The following is an 18,459-nucleotide window of genomic DNA, read 5'->3' as shown; positions in this document are numbered from 1 at the left end:
GCCTGGGCGCTAGTTGGCTTGCGCCCCACTTAGTGCCCTCTTAAGGCGCTAACGGGTGGCGCAACCAACTGAATTTCTCCCCCATTATCTTTGGCCCCTGCCACAAACTCTGTACCCTTGCCACTTATTCCATCCCCCGTCTCAGGGTGAACCAGACTATTCACAACCTTGGTTTCCTATTGAACCCCCTAGCTGAGCTTCCAACCCCATATCCTCTCCATCACAAAGACCTCTTTCTGACGAAAGGCCATCGACCTGAAACGTTAACTCTGTTTCTCTCTCCACAGTTGCTGCCTGACTGCTGAGTATTTTCAGCATTTTCTGTTTATATTTCAGTGGCGTGCTTCCGATTGGCATTGTGCGCCAATTTCTCCTGCAAGAAGATTTAAATGAAAGACAAGCTAGCAGTTACTAATGGTGTCCTAAGTGGCTTGGCAGAGCTGAAGTAAGAGATGATGAGGTATCAGGCTATTAAAATGGTTTTAGGATGTGCATTGCTGTTAGGGGAGCTGGGGAGCCATAGTGCAAGAACACGAGTTAGAGACCCCTTAACCAGGAAGTTAGCTGTACAAGTCTTTCTGTAAGAGGGTGAAGAGTGTGCTGGTGCCTAGAGTGGCCCAAGAAGAGCAAAGAGAGTGTCTGGCATGTTACTTTATCTGCCATGGTTAGGTCATTGAACTTCTTGAGGCACTAGTTTGCAATCCTGCAGGTGGAGTTGGCACAATGCCAGTGCCACCTTGCTCCAAGTGGCATGAGTGAGATTCTTGGCAGGTTAGTTGGCACAGATTTTGTGTCTCTTTAGCTCTATTTCCTTCAGGAGGGCTTGGAGGTTCATGTCTGTAAAATTCTGTGTGGTTCTTCTATGCTTGCATGCCATTGTAATTGACGTGCGGTGAAGATCATGTCCATTGTGCCCCTTAGTGGGCGGAATCCGCATTGCGACACTGGGAGGAGCTCTTCGGCCACTGGGAGAAGGCGATTGAGGAGGATTCTTGCAATGACTTTCCCTGTGGCAGACAGCAGGGAAACTCCTCTGTAATTGCCGCAATCGGACTTGTCACCTTTCCTGAATATGGTCACAATTACGGCGTCTCTGAGGTCCCCTGGCATGCTCTCCTCCTTCCAGATAAGAGAAACTAATTCTTGAATTTGCACCAGTAGTGCTTCTCCGCCATGCTTTAGTGCCTCGGCAGGGATTCCATCTGCTCCTGAGGCCTTGTTGTTCTTCAGTTGTCGGATGGCCTTTTCAACTTCATGCCGGGTTGGGATTGTGCTGAGATTGTGGCGGGTAGCATGCTGCGGGATGGAGTTAAGGACACTCGTGTCGAAGACAGAGTCTCTGTACATGGCCTTCTTTGATCTCACAAAGGCCTTCAACACTGTCAACCATGAGGGATTATGGAGTGTCCTCCTCAAATTCGGCTGCCCTTAAAAGTTTGTCACCATCCTCCGCCTGCTTCACAACGACATGCAAGCCGTGATCCTGACCAACGGTTCCACCACAGACCCAATTCACATACGGACCAGGGGCAAGCAAGGCTGTGTCATCGCACCAACGCTCTTCTCGATCTTCCTTGCTGCAATGCTCCATCTCACCCTCAGTAAGCTCCCCGCTGGAGTGAAGCTAATTTACAGAACAAACGGGAAACTGTTTAACCTCCGTTGCCTCTAGTCCAGATCCAAGGTCATCCAATCCTCTGTCGTCGAATTACAGCATGCAGACGACGCTTGCGTCTGCGCTCACTCGGAGGTCGAACTCCAAACCATCGCCAACACCTTCACTGAAGCATGCGAGAGCATGGGCCTCACACTAAACATCCGTAAGACAAAGGTCCTCTACCAACCTGCCCCCGCCACACAGTACTGCCCCCTGATTATCAAAATCCACGACAAGGCCTTGGACAACGTGGACCACTTTCCATACCTCGGGAGCCTACTGTTAACAAGGGCAGACGTCGATGACAAAGTTCAACACCACCTTCAGTGTGCCAGTACAGCCTTCGGTTGCCTGAGGAGGAGAGTGTTTGAAGACCAGGACCTCAAACCTGACACTAAGCTCATGGTCTACAGAGCAGCAGTGATACCCGCCCTGCTGTATGCCTCAGAGACATGGACCATGTACAGCAGGCACCTCAAAGCACTGGAGAGGTACCACCAACGCTGCCTCTGCAAGATCCTGTAAATCCATTGGCAGGATAGGTGCACCAACGTCAGTGTTCTCACTCAGGCCAACATCCCGAGCATCAAAGCTTTGAGCACGCTCAGTCAGCTCCGATGGACGGGTCACATCGTCCGCATGCCCGATACGAGACTCCCAAAAAAAGCGCTCTACTCGGAACTCCGGCACGGCAAGAGAGCCCCAGGTGGGTAGAGGAAACACTTCAAGGACACCCTCAAAGCCTCCTTGAAAAAGTGCAACATCCCCACTGTGACACCTGGGATTCCCTGGCCCCAGACTGCACAAAGTGGAGAAGCATCCGGGAAGGCGCCGAACACCTCGAGTCTCTTCGCCGGTAGCAAGCGGAAGCCAAGCGCAGGCAGCGCAAGGAGCGCACATCAACCCAAGCACCCCACCCGCCCCTTCAACCACCGTCTGCCCCACCTGTGACAGAGACTGTAGGTCCTGCATTGGACTCATCAGTCACCTGAGAACTCATTTTTAATGTGGAAACAAGTCATCCACTGTTCCGAGGGACTGCCTAAGAAGAAGAAGGATGCCATTCCCTACTGCCTTGTTTGGCTGCTTGTTCCAATGGTTCTTGTGTGGACATTCTTGAAAAGTATGAGAAAAAGACTGATGGGACACAAAAGTTATCTGAGAGTCAAGTGAGTAAACCATAGATTTGCATAGTGACATCTGGAAGCACCTTATGTATTCTAAGTACCGTATGATATTTCAGTTCTTTGTTCATAGAACATTTTTGATTAGGGATAAAATGGCTCTATGCCATTTGAGATATAAGGTAGAGTTGAAAATCTATGGTTTGTCTGTGCCACTATTTGCACAAGCTTATCACAGTACCTCAGATGAGACCTTTTAAATTAAATTTTCAACACACAATTACTTTCCCAAGAAAAAGCATTAAAATTATGTAATTGGTTGATGACTGTTTAGATTTACAACAATATAATCTATGACCTAGCATGAATATCCATAACCCATTAAAAGGTTATATGCCAATACAGAACCTTCATTTATTAGACATTTCCTCTCATTTGTGTTGCATCTCATATCTAGTGGATGGAAATAGTAAGTGCATAAAGCAAAACAACAGTGCACTTACACAGAGCTTAAATTAGAAAGTTTCCTAAGGCAATATAGTGAGTCTTTAAATATATAAATGATGTAAAAAGACAAGCAGTAATAATTTTGATGTGTAAACATGTTTTAATGCTCCATTGTAAAATATGACATATATTTTCCATTATTTTCAGTGCCACTGTTGGTTACAGCTGAAGGATTCTCCCCTCTTTATTCCTTCGTTGTCAAATTCAGAAATTTGAATCGTAACTATTTCCTCCCAAAACTGTGTCTAACCACGTGCCAGCTGAAAGGTTGCTAGCCACTGAGAGAACTGCTGTACAACACTAGTAACCCAGAGTACACTTTGTTACATTATAAGGGCTCTTCAGCTTTGACAATGTAGCTCGCTAAGTGCTTGTATTTAATGACATTAGTTTAAAGGAATACAAACTTCCATTTATTAAGGCTAGCTTTAAAATAAATCCATAATTTTGCAATTGTAAATATCACTGTTTTAAGAATCTTAAGCACATCACACATTTGAGATTCTTGATAAAGTAAAAGCCAGACACATTACAGTGGCTTGTGAGATGGATAATGTTTTTTTTTTGAGTTGTGAGTGCAGAACATTTACATAAACATTACAGGGAATATGGATGTATTGTAAAAGATTAAAACATCTGAAGCAATCCAACAAACAAAAGAGGAAAAAAAAACAACAGTAAATCTTCCCACTCTTCAGGTGAAAACTCTTGCTGACCGATACCAGTGTCAGAGGAGATAACATGACATCCCTGCTGTGCTGTACCTAACTTGTCATCAGATTCAATAAAGCAGTTGCATGGACAATGCACACAGGATTCAACGTAAGCTGCTTCCAAGTTCCCAGCTTAAGGCTAGGGCAAAAATAAGTACAGCCATAATTAAATCCTGGTCCATCAACTCCACATGCCCACAAGGTTTTGTTTGGAATGTAGGATTGCATCAATTATCACATAGCTCCTAATTCACAAGAAGCTTCCCCCTCTCCCCCCCTCTCCCCCCCTCTCCCCCCCCCCCCCAGTTACAATGAATCTGCTTCAGCAGGGTGACTCCACATAGTCTGTAGAGCTAGAATTTTTGAAAAATAAAATGGACAGAGAATAGATTTTGTACAGGTCCTTGTATGCAACTACAAAGTTTCTGTTGAGTAGAGGCAAGGAAAAGTTGAATGTGCAATAGTGATCATCCACAGCACTGCACTGATGTGAATCTCTGGATTGACAGCAGATGAACTCTCTGGAGCTGTCTGTTCTTTGGATTGTACAGCAGCAATCTCCTTATTGTTTGAAGTAGTGATCTGCGTCTGAAAACAATTAAAAATTTCCATTAGCAAATTCTGTCAGTGAACACATAAGGAGAGAGCTTCCTTGGTCTGCACCCAAGTGCACTGGATTGCCTGGGCACAGCGAATATCGGAAAATTCGGCAGGTCGGAGCGCGTAACTGCAAAGGGACTTGATTGGTTTTCCCATTGCACCTTGGTGCAGACCAATGGAGATCTCCCCTGTAACTTACATAAAGTTAGCCCAATATGGAATTAATGAAACAATTACATTAATAGATACTTTAGCATCATCTGCAAACTTTGAAATTATGTTCTGTATACCCAAGTCCAGGTCATTAATAATATATCAAAAAGAGCAGAGGCCCTAATATCGAACACATGGGAACACCACTGTATACTTCCCTCCAGTCCGAAAAACAATCTTTCACCACTACTCTCTGCTTTCTGTCCCACAGCCAATTTGTATCCACGCTGCGACAGTCCCTTTAATCCCATGGGCTTTAATTTTGCTAACAATTCTATTATGTGGTACGTTGTTAAATGCCTTTTGAAAGTCCATACACACAACATCAACCACACTACCCTTATCAACCCTCTCTGTTACTTCATCAAAGAACTCAATCAAGTTAGTCAAACACTATTTGCCTTTAACAAATCCGTGCTGACTTTCATTTATTAGCCCATACTTTTCCAAATGCCAATTAGTAATAATAATACAAAATTTATGCTTGTTTTTCACAAGTTTAAGTAGAGCACGAGATGTGATCCATAGGGTTAAAATTCTAAATGATATTTCAAATTACTAGTATTCTTTAGGTGAGTTTTCAACTCAGGTTTAAAGAGGGAATGCTCTAGAGCAGCAGAATGCTCCACCTAAGTTGGTGAACAAGGAGGAGGTATAACTGACATGAATTATAGAATTGTACTGTACAGGAGGCCATTCAGCCCATTGTGCCTGTGCCGGCTCTTTGAAAGAGCTATTCAATTAATCCCACCCCACCCCCAACACTGTGCTTTCCCCAGAGCCCTGCAATGTTTTTCCTTTTCAAGTATTTATCCAATTACCTTTTGAAAGTTACTATTGGATCTGCTTCCACCACTTATATTAGAATTGTTCCACTTATAGTCAATTACAGATTATCTTTGAGGATGGTTTTGGAAAAGTCCCTGGGCTACATTATCCTTTCCCCTTACTGGAGGATGGAAGGGAAGAGGCAGAATCTATCATCAACATAATGTAGGGAAAAATACAAATTCACAAATTGTAACCCACCTGGAAACGAATACTCTTCACACACACACAATAAATGCCTCCTCTATATACCAAGAGCCTGAAATTCCTGAAGGTGGAGAGCGGGAGCATCACCGATCGGTTGGGGGGGGGGGTGAAGTAGGGCATAACTTGATTCTGTCAGATTTACACCCCGTGCACTGTCATTTCAGCTGGTGTGAGTGGGCACATCCCCTGCCCAGGCTGCCCATGTCAAGGGTGTGTGTCTGGAGGAGCTTCCAGGCTACCCCACATTTTCATCAGTGGAGCAGAGCTCCCAGAATTTCAGGCCCTCAAAGATTTAACCTTAAAGTTTGTATTCCATATAGGAAATTTTAGACATTTTTGTTTGAATACCTCTGCATGATTCTCACGCTATTGTGTATGGGCTGATATGCTCATTATGAAAATATGATGTTAGAATTGAAATTATTCTATACAGGTAAGGAAAACTGCGAGTTCCTTTGCTAGAAGTTATAGACAATGTGGGTGGTTAACAGGCTATTCAACTTAACCTATAATTGCAAGGCTAGAGGACATGAATATAACATTGACAAATCTCAAATGAGATTAGGGATTGGAAGAACATTTTTTCCCAGAGTGCAGTTGGTAACAGAAGATAATATCCCATCGATTCTACTTAATGCAATATTGATTAACTCCCTTAACAAGCAGCTAGAGAAATATCTGATTATGGAAAGGATTGAAAGTTAGAGAGATAAGTATAAGTATAGATGATAAAATAGTCTGTGGATCTCTGTGGTTCAGGTCTTTGTTCTGACTCCAGGAAAACCATCGGTGGAATGCAACAGGTTACATGAATGAATAATAATAAGTTGATGGCCTTAAGTTATTCCGATGATTGTCTTGGGATGAGCATGAAGTTGGAAACAAATGATGGAATAAGCCATTGCTCCTGTTCAGTATAATTGGGGGTAATCTTAGCTTCCCAAAGATGGGCTGAGGGGAGAGGTGGGGGTTGGGTGGCAGGGGGTGAGGGGTTAAAAATTTAAAAATGGGAAACCCGTCTCCGGTTTGAACGGGGACAGGTTGGGGGGTGGGTGATTAACCTGCTGTCCAGAGGTGGGTCCCTCATTTAAATATTTTAATGAGGCTGTGTGCCTACGATTTTATCTGTGTTTCAGGTTCAACGCTAGCCGTCCTGGGAAACCTGACAGTTGAAGGGAGGTGAGATGGCTGGATCGAACAGGTAAGTGCTTTTCCAGTACTGCTTGTGGGCTTTGGAGCAGGAGTGCTTCCCCCCGACCCACTTAGCGAACCCGTTAACCTCCCCGCGATCGGACCGCCCCACGTCATCAGACAAACCCTCCCCCTGAACTCGCTGACACCTGACCTACCTCTCCGGCCCCTCCGATGTCTCTGACTGCCGACATATCTCTCGGGTAGGGCCACCCCCCCCCCCTGATGTTTATTCCCAACCCAGGAGATCGCTCGCTCCCTCCCGCCCTCCTCTCTGCTCCCCGGCTTGCCTACCCATCCGACAGCCAGACAGCCTTTTAATCTGGCTGGCTGAGGCTGGCAAATGGAGACAAAAAATGTTAATCAGGACCTGTCGTTAAATTCAGCAGGACCTCCTGGAAACCTTACTTCAGGGTTTCCCGGCCGCTAAACCTCCCCCCACCTTCTCCTTCCCGTTAATATCAGGGCTGTTGTGTCTCTCTGCATATAATGATGTAACTTATTTTGAAAGGTCAGATGCATCCTTTAATTATTTGGGTCACATCAGATTTAACTTATGTTTTGAATAGAATAACGGCCAAAAATCCTCGGCCCTGCTCTACCTACGTAAGGAGCAGGAACTGATGACTTTCGCTCTTGATCCGGCCAGAATATCTGGGATCAGAGTCAGACCTCATCATTTTCATGCCAGCAGCAGGTGCCCATGCCACTCTGAGTACATCTTGGGTCCCTGCCAGAGGAGAGTAATGGGAAATACAGCACCAGATGACAGTTTGGGTGGGGCGGCGGATGGGCCCTTCCAGGAGTGCAGGCAGCAAAGCTGATTGGCCCCCTTGATAGGAAAATCAATCCAGGCAATAGCTTCCATCATTTTGGGGGTGTCTTCCAGACCATGACCCCAGCATGGAGATCCCGGTGGACCATTCACCTGCCCCTTGGCAGCCTTGTACGCCCCAATTTCTTAATCTTAATAACTTAAAGCATCGTTATGCTAATTAGCCTAAAATCATGATGCCCACCTAGACATCATCACCAACAGATGCTGTAAACATAGAAACATAGAAGATAGGAGCAGGAGTAGGCCATTCGGCCTCTCGAGCCTGCTCCGCCATTCAATGCGATCATGGCTGATCATCCAAATTCAGTACCCCGTCCCTGCTTTCTCCCCATATCCCTTGATCCCCTTAGCCTTAAGAAATATATCTAACTCCTTCTTGAATATATTTAATGAATTGGCCTCAACTGTCATCTGTGGTAGAGAATTCCACAGGTTCACCACTCTCTGGGTGAAGTAATTCCTCCTCATCTCTGTCCTAAATGGCTTACCCCTTATCTTTAGACTGTGACCCCTGGTTCTGGACTCCCCGCCATCGGGAACAGCCTTCCTGCATCTAGTCTGTCTAGTCCTGTTAGAATTTTATAAGTTTCAATGAGATCCCCTCTCATTCTTCTAAACTCTAGCGAATATAAGCCTAATCGACCCAATCTCTCTTCATACGTCATTCCTGCCATCTCAGGTATCAGTCTGGTGAATCTTCGCTGCACTCCCTCCATGGCAAGAACATCCTTCCTCAGATAAGGCGACCAGAACTGCACACAATACTCAAAGTGTGGTCTCACCAAGGCCCTGTACAACTGCAGCAAGACATCCTTCCTCCTGTACCCGAATCCTCTCGCTATGAAGGCCAGCATACCATTTGCCTTCTTAACTGCCTGCTGCACCTGCATGTACTAGTAACACTCACTGCTTTGAACAAAACGTTGAACATGTGGGTGACCAGTGCTCCAGTCTTGTGGAGGTTTGGATGTGGCTACGAAGTATTTGGTTTATCTCCAAGTTTGCAGACGACATAAAGCTGGGTGGGCGTGTGTGGTGTGAGGAGGATGCCGAGAAACTCCAGTATGATTTGGACAGGTTGGGTGATTGGGCAGAAGCATGGCAGATGCAATATAACGTGGATAAATGCGAGGTTATCCACTTTGGTGTCAAAAACAGGAAGGCAGATTATTATTTGAATGGCAATAGATTGGGAGAAGGGGAAGTGCAACGAGACCTGGGTGTCCTTGTGCACCAGTCGCTGAAGGTAAGCATGCAGGTGCAGCAGGCGGTTAAGAAGGCAAATGGTATGATGGCCTTCGCAGTGAGAGGGTTTGAGTACAGGAACAAGGATGTGTTGCTGCAGTTGTACAGGGCCTTGGTGAGACCACATCTTGAGTATTGTGTGCAGTTTTGGTCGCCTTATCTGAGGAAGGATGTTCTTGCCATGGAGGGAGTGCAGCGAAGATTCACCAGGCTGATACCTGGGATGGCAGGAATGACGTATGAGGAGAGATTGGGTCGATTGGGCTTATACTCGCTGGAGTTTAGAAGAATGAGAGGGGGTCTCATTGAAACTTTTTAATTCTGACAGGACTGGACAGACTAGATGCAGAAAGGATGTTCCCGATGGTCGGGGAGTCCAGAACCAGGGGTCACAGTCTAAGGATAAGGGGTGAGCCATTTAGGACAGAGATGAGGAGGAATTTCTTCACCCAGAGAGTGGTGAACCTGTGGAATTCTCTACCACAGAAGGCAGTAGAGGCCAATTCAGTAAATATATTCAAGAAGGAGTTGGATGTATTTCTTAAGGCTAAAGGGATCAAGGGATATGGGGAGAAAGCAGGGACAGGGTACTGAATTTGGATGATCAGCCATGATCTCATTGAATGGTGGAGCAGGCTCGAGGGGCCGAATGGCCTACTCCTGCTCCTATCTTCTATGTTTCTATGTTGGTTCAATTTTTTTTTCTGTCTCTAAGAACCACGGCAAAGGTGATTTTACATATATCCATCTGATTTGGGCGACAAATACAAAGCTTGAAACTATCACTTGGCATACCGAAAAGGCAATTGTCAACACTAAGAAAGTAAGATACATGCCATAAGCATTACTTGCAAGCAAATTTTTACATCCAATTAATACTAAAATATCTTTAGACAGTAATGAAACAGTTGAAAGTCTGTTCAATAAAACAGCCTGTAAATAGAACATTTAATGGGTACAGAATACTGAGCTAACTGATGGTCTGATAAGCAAAAGTATGTGTGGTGATTTGTGAGGCATCATGAAATTCAGAAGGGTAAAATGAGTAACATCACAACATTTTCTTTTGGGTGGTCCAATGCATTTTTTTTTAAAGGGATAGGCATATAGCTTCTCCTGTTGGGAGTACTGACGATGAGGCTAATTTCATTTTTGAAAGATAAATGCACTTTTCTTTCAAAGAGAACTTTATTCTAGGAGTAAGTACTACACTGCCCCTAGACACCCATCAGATTAAAAAAAATAGATATATCAATCCATGTTCTGGTTAAATAGTTCTATTTACAAGCTATTTTATTGAACACTACACTCACCCATTCAATGCAGTGGATGAGCTGAGGTGACATAAGTCAAGGGTATCCCTTTACAGCAGGTCCACTTCCTTATTATCCATTAAAATGTGAAAGTCTAGTGCTTATTTAAATAATGAATATTTTTAATTATTATTGGGGTCAGCACTTACCATTTCTTTTACTTAAGCTTGCGTTACATTTTCCTGAAAAGGTTTGCAAAAACAGTATAAAATTCTTTCATAACACCTGTTTGAAATACTTTTGAATTAAATCCAAGCGTGAGAATGCATTACCTATGAATTCAAATTATTCAAACAAAGTTCAGGTGGTAAATATTATGGTGCTTAAAAAATAAGTCCATAATGAGCTATTATGAGTTGATTTATTAAGTGCTTACCTCTGTAATACAAAGGTCTTGGCTCACTGATACATTGGAGTGTAGTCTCTGTGCCTGAGTACAAAAGATATGTAAAATATTAGAATATTACGGGTACACAAATTATAATGCTGACTGAAATGCGAGGAGCAGTGTAATGGCTTGAGGCCTGGGAAAGAGCGGGGCGGGGTATCGATTGTTTGGAGCAGGGTGGTGATGACAGGGAACACACTAAAACCAAAGGAGCCTGAAGCCCACTGAAATTGGAAAGGGAGTGGAACGGGCTGAAGTTGGCTAAAAAAAACGAAAAAGGGAAGCTCAAGCGGGATGATAATGGGAGAGCAAGGTGTCAGGGAGGCCGCGATCTGGCGATTAAAGGAGGCCATTCGAAGGGGAGTGAGACACTCTGATGAGCAAAAGATTAAGGGCTGGAAATTCCTAGGGCCTTACTCCGCTGACATAAGTACGGCAGGGCAGTATTTATGCCCGTCAAAATCAGAGGAGCCCGACCCAATCAGAAATTCTATGGTCAGCTAATTTAAATAATGCTGGCATACAAAGGCGGGGTCCCACCAGCGGGCGGGCTGGTTTGCTGGGGGGAGCCCTGTAAATTTATTAGGGGGCGGAGCAAAGGCATAACCTCCCTATCTAGAGGGCTTCATGCAGTTAATGGGCTGAGCAGAGAAGAGGGACTAAACTGGCTGGCTGTTAAAAAAACAGTAAGCTTCTAATTTTTCAGAGGCTGATATGGAAGTGCTGCTAACACAAACTTGGCAGCCTAGTCCTGAAAAGGTGAAGGCTTTTTTGGGAGATATTGGATCGGCTGCCCGTTAGACAACTCTTTTGATTTTCCTTTCCATTGACTTCAATGGAACCATTAATCGGGAGAGGTGTATAATGGGTAGCCGATCCGTTATTGTCCATTTTGCACTATCGCCAAAACTTAAAGTTACCCCCCCACTGAATGAAGGACTGCAGGTTTTGGGACACTATCTGAAGTGGCCATTGTCAATCGGACTGCAAAGTTATACAAGGCTACATCTCGGAGGGACTAAAGGATATTCAGTGACTCTTTCCCAAAGGTGTAAGGATCTTTCTGATTCTGTGAGGCCCGTTCTCCCACTGATTGCTGGTAACCAGAATCCTGTGTCTAATACCAGTGGAGAAGCTGGTGTGCGTGCTTCAGAGGCTGTGACCCCTCATGGCAGTTGCACAGAGGAAGCACCCTATCATTTCCAACAAAGCCTTCATCTTTTCAGGACCAGGCTGCCAAGGAGCCTATGACAAACAGTCAACCTGTCCCGTATCCATGTCAAGACCCGGGGGACCTGAGAGAAGAGTCACTTCCATTCCAAGATGCTCACAATATTTTGCAGCTGCTCAGGCCCTCAGCTGGCATGTAGAAGAAGTGTTAGAATAGGACACAGAAAAACTCATGCAGTCACAAGAAATGTGCATGGTGACAGAACCAAATGATGTTTTTGTAAATAGTTGCAATAAGTCACTGGAATATTTGATGTAAGGACTGCTTGGTGTTTGGTTCTTTTGTATGATGGGTATGGTAGCATAGTGGTTATGTTACTGGACTAGTAATCTAGAGGCCTGGATTAGTGATCCGGAGACGTGAGTTCAAATCCCACCACAGGCAGCTGGGGAATTTAAATTCAATTAAATAAATCTGGAATTAAAAACTAGTATCAATAATGGTAACCATGAATACTACCGGATTGTCATAAAAACCCATCTGGTTCACTAATGTCCTTTAGAGAAGGAAATCTGCCATCCTTACCTGGTCTGACCTATATGTGACTCCAGACCCCCATCAATGTCTCATCCGACACTTCAACAAAAAACTTTTTTTCTTCCTTTCTGATGTCAAGGATCGCAAGCTTCATCAACTCTTGGACACCAATGCCCCTCTGGAACCACCTTCCCCTTCACTTTCCTCTGACCCCATCCCTTCTTCCAATCTCACCCCCTGCCGTGTGTTCACTATCCCCGCTGACCTTCCCCGCTCTGACCCCAAACGATCAGTCCTCAGCAAAGGCCTGAGCTTCATCCCCTTATGCCCCCATCTCAATGAATTTCGAGCTCAGCACGATGCTGAGCTCTTTTTCTGTCGCCTTCGTCTCCGTGCCCACTTCTTTGGCCAGGAGTCTTACCCCCGCACAGCTGGCCCTTTCTCCCGCTTTCAAAATTCTCGTTTTACCTGGACCCCTCCCTCTGGCTTCTTACCCTCTCTAGATCTTTTCATTGCTAACTGCCAATGTGACATCGGCTGTCTCAATTTCTCTGCTCCCCTCTCTCACTCCAACCTACCTCCCTCTGAACTTGCAGCACTCCGTTCTCTCCGATCCAACCCTAACATTAGCATTAAACCTGCTGATAAGGGTGGTGCTGTTGTTGTTTGGCGAACCGACCTCTACCATGCGGAACGCCAACTCTCCAACTCCGCCTCCTACCTCCGCCTGGACTATGACCCCACTAGCAAACATCAAGCCATTGTTTCCAAGACTGTCACTGCCCTCATCACCTCTGGAGATCTTCCCTCCATGGCTGCCAACCTCATAGTCCCCCAACCCTGCACAGCCCGCTTCTACCTCCTTCCCAAGATCCACAAACAGGACTGCCCTGGTAGACCCATCGTTTCAGCCTGTTCTTGCCCCACGGAACTTATCTCTTCCTATCTCAACTCTATTTTTTCTCCCCTTGTCCAGTCTCTTCTCACCTACATTTGCAACTCTTCCGACGCCCTCCGTCACTTTAACAGTTTCCAGTTTCCTGGCCCCAACCGTCTCCTTTTCACTATGGACGTCCAATCCCTCTACACCTCCATCCCTCACCAGGATGGCCTGAGGGCGCTCCACTTCTTCCTTGAACAGAGGCCCAACCAGTCCCCATCCACCACCACCCTCCTCTGCCTGGCTGAACTTGTTCTCACATTGAACAACTTCTTCTCTGACTCCACTCACTTTCTCCAAATTAAAGGTGTTGCTATGGTAACCCACATGGGCCCTAGCTATGCCTGCCTTTTCATGGGATATGTGGAACATTCTTTGTTCCAGCCCTACTCAGGTCCCGTCCCTCAACTCTTTTTCCAGTACATCGATGACTGTATCGGTGCCATTTCCTGCTCTCGCCTTGAACTAGATAAGTTCACTTTACTTCCAGTTTCATTCACTTTACTTCCAATTTCCACCCTTCCCTCACCTTCACATGGTCCATCTCCGACTCTTCTCTTCCCTTCCTTGACTTCTCCGTCTCCAATTCTGGCGATCGACTTTCGACAAACATCCACTACAAGCCCACTGACTCCCACAGCTACCTGGACTACACTTCCTCCCACCCCGCTTCCTGTAAGGACTCTGTTCCATTCTTCCAGTTTCTCCATCTCCTCTGCATCTGTTCTGACGATGCCACCTTCCATACCAGTGCTTCCGACATGTCTTCCTTTTTCCTCAACCGAGGATTCCCCTCTACTGTGGTTGACACGGCCCTTGACCGTGTCCGTTCTATTTCCCGCACTTCTGCTCTCACCCCTGCCCCTCCCTCCCAGAACCATGATAGGGTTCCCCTTGTCCTCACCTTTCACCCCACCAGCCTCCACATTCAACGGATCATCCTCTGCCATTTCCGCCACCTCCAATGTGATCCCACCACCAAACGCGTCTTCCCCTCACCTCTCCTTTCAGCATTCCGAAGGGACCGCTCCCTCTGCTACAACCTGGTCCACTCCTCAATCACCCCTAACAGCCGTTCCCCTTCGCCTGGTACCTTCCCGTGCAAGCGCAGGAGATGCAACACTTGCCCTTTTACCTCCTCCCTTCCCACTGTCCAGGGCCCCAAACACCCCTTCCAGGTGAAACAGCGATTTGCTTGCACTTCTTGCAATTTAGTATACTGTATTCGCTACTCATGATGCAGTCTCCTCTATATTGGGGAGACCAAATGCAGATTGGGCGACCGCTTTGCGGAACACCTCCGTTCAGTCCGTAAGGGTGACCCTGAGCTTCCAGTCGCCTGTCACTTTAATTCACCGCTTCACTCCCACTCTGATCTCTCTGTCCTCGGTGTAGTGTATGTGCCTTTAAGTCAGAACTACTTTTACAGCTCCTGTATACTGTAGTACCGGCAGTGGCCACACCTGTATATAAGCTTTGCGCATGCCTCTGTACCCCCAGTCTTGAGACTACCCTCCTCCAGTAAAGACCTGTTTATTGTTGATTTACAGCATCCGTGTGATTATTGAATAACAGCATATCCTCAGGATCGCGGATCTAACAGTGGCGACGAGTGTCGATTTGAATCTACCTGCAACATAAAAAAAAGTCGAGGCCAGGAACACGGGCGTCGACCACGAGCAACCACCCAGCCGTCAGGCAGAGAGTGAACATCGCAGGGGAGGCTGTGGAGAGCCGGGCTTGGTTCCCCAGCCACAACGATCAGCAAGAGACCGACGACAGGTCCGGCGCAGACCCTTCCCGAGCAGCGGCGGCTGGAGCCGACCGACAGCGGAGAGAAAGCCGAGCAGCGTCGACGGGGTAAGACAGAGGGTGAAGCGTGCAGGGCGCAGCTGGGGGTTGGACACCGAGCGGCGTCGAGAAAAAGAAAACAAACCGGAGAGAGAGAGAGGGTAAAGAAACAGCCGGGTTCAAGACTGAGCGGCGTCGAAAAAAAAAAAAAAAAGCGCGCAGAGCACAGCCAGGGCTCACGGGCTGAACAGGGTCCACGGGGAGAAGAGGGAAAAGCGTGGGAGATGCCATTGAGCTGCGGAGAAGAAGGAAGAGCGCGGGAGACGCCATTTTTAGAAGCCGCAGCGGGGAAGAAGGACGAGCGCGGGAAGGAAGGAAAGCGTGGGAGATGCCATTTTGTGCCAGCGGAGAAGAAGGGGAAGCGCGGGAGACGCCATTTTTGACAGTTAACTCACACCCAGGGATGCCGAAGAGTGGCAGTATCTCTACGTTCGACAATGAAGTCGAAGATTGGACGACATATGTGGAACATATTGAGGTGTACTGCAGGGCGAATGAAGTGCCAGATGCTAATAAAGCACTGGTTTTGTTAAATTCCATGGGTGCAAAAACTTATGGGTTACTGCGAAATCTAATAACCCCAGAGAAGCCGGTGAACAAGAATTTCGAAAACATAGTAGAAATCCTACAGGACCACTTAAACCCCACACCGCTGCTGATAGCAGAACAATTTAAGTTCCATAAAAGGAACCAAGACAAAGACGAAAGCAATGCTGAGTACCTAACGGAACTGCGCAAGCTATCGAAACACTGCCAGTTTGGAGTGGGACTAGCAGATACGTTAAGGGACAAGTTTGTGTGTGGGCTACAAAGTGAAGGAACCCAGAAACGGCTTCTATCAGAAAAGGATCTTACGCTGGACAAAGCTTTCAGTATGGCAGTATCCCACGAAGCAGCCGCAAGGGGCGCTGCAGAGATACAACGGAGACCGCAAGAATATGGCACCAATGAAATGTCCTATGGAACAGGGAAGTGCTATCGCTGCGGCAGAACAACACATGACCAGAAAGATTGTTGGTTCAAGGACCAAGTGTGCAGACAGTGTGGGAAAGCAGGACACATAGCAAGAGTCTGCAGGTCTGGGAAGAAAACCAACAGTAAGAAATCTCCACAGGAGAAGTACAAAAAGGTACACCAGGTGATGGACAGTGGTTCAGACGAACAGAAAAGTGACACAGACTCCGGAAGCAAGGAGCTGGGTTGTCTGAAACTACATAAGGTAACCGAAATGGAAGATCACCAGACTATCTGGGTTACACTCAAGATAGACGGAGTCCAAGTGAAAATGGAATTGGACACGGGATCAGCTCTAACAGTCATAAATCAAAGAGACTACAAGCGGCTATTTTCACACATACCCTTGAAAGCTACAGAGATTGTCTTGAAGATGTATACGGGGCAAAAAGTCTACCCCAAAGGGAAAATAAGGGTGAAAGTGATATATAAAGGCCAGGAAATACCTAAAATGGATATATATGTATTGCCAGATGGAGGACCACCACTGCTAGGACGTGAATGGATCCGGAAGATACAATTAGATTGGCATTCCATACAGGCACTGAAGGTTGAGGCCAAAAAGGATGACGACGTCACACCTGGACGACTGTCAAAAATGCTAACTGACGCAAAAGAAGTGTTCCAGGAGGAACTAGGAACACTAAAAGGCATAAAAGTAACGATTAAAATAGAGGAAAATGCAAGCCCAAAGTTTCTGAAGGCCAGACCAGTGCCTTATGCGATCAGACCAGCTGTTGAAGCAGAGCTGGAAGGGTTGGAACGTTCAGGAGTACTGTCCAAAGTGGACTGGAACGAGTGGGCTACACCCATCGTTCCTGTAATGAAGAGGTCGTTGAGTAATATGCCTGGGGAACCAAAGAAGGTCCACATCTGTGGGGATTTTAAGGTGACAGTGAACCCAGTCCTTCACATGGTACAATATCCGCTTCCACGAATTGAGGATATTTTCGCCTCGCTATCTGGAGGTAAACGCTTCACCAAAATTGATCTAGCCCAGGCGTACTTGCAAATGGAGGTAGAAGAAGCTTCGAAACAATACCTTACGATTAACACTCATTATCAATACAACCGGCTGGTGTTTGGAGTAGCCTCGGCTCCGGCTATCTGGCAAAGGGCGATGGATCAGGTCCTGCAAGGGATTCCAGGGACCCAGTGTTATTTGGACAACATCTTGGTCACGGGCGAAAATGACAGTAATCACTTCGCCAACTTGGAGAAGGTGCTCACCAGATTAAAGGAGTATGGGCTACGAGCTAATCGCCAGAAGTGCGAGTTTTTCCAGAAACAGATCTCGTATTGTGGCCACGTCATCAATGAAGAGGGGTTACATAAGTCCCCTGACAAGATTGAGGCAGTAGTCAAGGCTCCAGCACCGGAAAATGTGTCACAACTGAGGTCGTTCCTCGGGCTGGTAAACTACTACCACAAGTTCTTACCAAATTTGTCCACGGTATTACACCCACTGAACACCCTACTGCAAACAGGGGTACCATGGAAGTGGGATGACGAACGTAGACGAGCTTTCCTGAAGTGTAAAGAATTGATCACATCAAAAGAGGTGTTGGCCCATTTCAACCCAGCACTACCAATTCGTTTGGCATGTGATGCATCACCCTATGGTATTGGAGCGGTGCTGTCGCACAAATTCCCAGACGGGTTGGAGAGGCCAGTAGTCTTTGCGTCTCGGTCACTAACCTCAGCGGCCTTTGCGTCTCGGTCACTAACCTCAGCCGAGCGCAACTACGCCCAGATTGACAGGGAGGCCCTCAGCCTATTATGGGGAGTAAAAAAATTCAACCACTATCTGCATGGGTAGAAGTTCACCTTGCTGACTGACCACCAACCACTTGTCTCCATCTTTAATCCTAAGAAGGGCATTCCAGTGATGACTGCACAGCGGTTACAAAGATGGTCCCTGTTTCTAGGGGTGAATCAATATGAGATAGAATATAAAGGCACGAAACAGCATGGGAACGCTGATGGGCTATCGCGCCTGCCACTGCCTACTGTGGAGGAAGCACCAGCAGTGGACCCTATCGAGATATTTTATTCGTCAATAATTGAACGGTTGCCAGCAACGAACGCGGATATAGAGAAGGAGACCCGCAATGATCTGACG

General features: G+C 46.4%; 1 protein-coding gene across 2 annotated transcripts in view; it reads right to left on the bottom strand.

Moving 5' to 3' along the window:
- Nucleotides 1-4,305: 4,305 nt before the first annotated feature.
- Nucleotides 4,306-18,459, bottom strand: part of LOC147113407 (GDNF family receptor alpha-1-like) — a 285,609-nt gene continuing 271,455 nt past the window's right edge. For both annotated transcript variants that reach the window (XM_085994419.1, XM_085994418.1), the window contains exons 8-9: nucleotides 10,813-10,866; nucleotides 4,306-4,589 (exon numbers count right to left, since the gene is read on the bottom strand). In XM_085994419.1, coding sequence (XP_085850545.1) covers nucleotides 4,416-4,589; nucleotides 10,813-10,866 — 228 coding nt within the window. In that variant the 3' untranslated portion in view covers nucleotides 4,306-4,415. The remainder of the gene's footprint in view (nucleotides 4,590-10,812; nucleotides 10,867-18,459) is intronic.

This window comes from Somniosus microcephalus, chromosome 8 (genome assembly GCF_052327205.1).
Source record: "Somniosus microcephalus isolate GS21.2 chromosome 8, FLI_Smic_1.0, whole genome shotgun sequence".
Classification (NCBI taxonomy): domain Eukaryota; kingdom Metazoa; phylum Chordata; class Chondrichthyes; order Squaliformes; family Somniosidae; genus Somniosus; species Somniosus microcephalus.
This window is presented reverse-complemented; position numbering and strand designations above follow the sequence as displayed.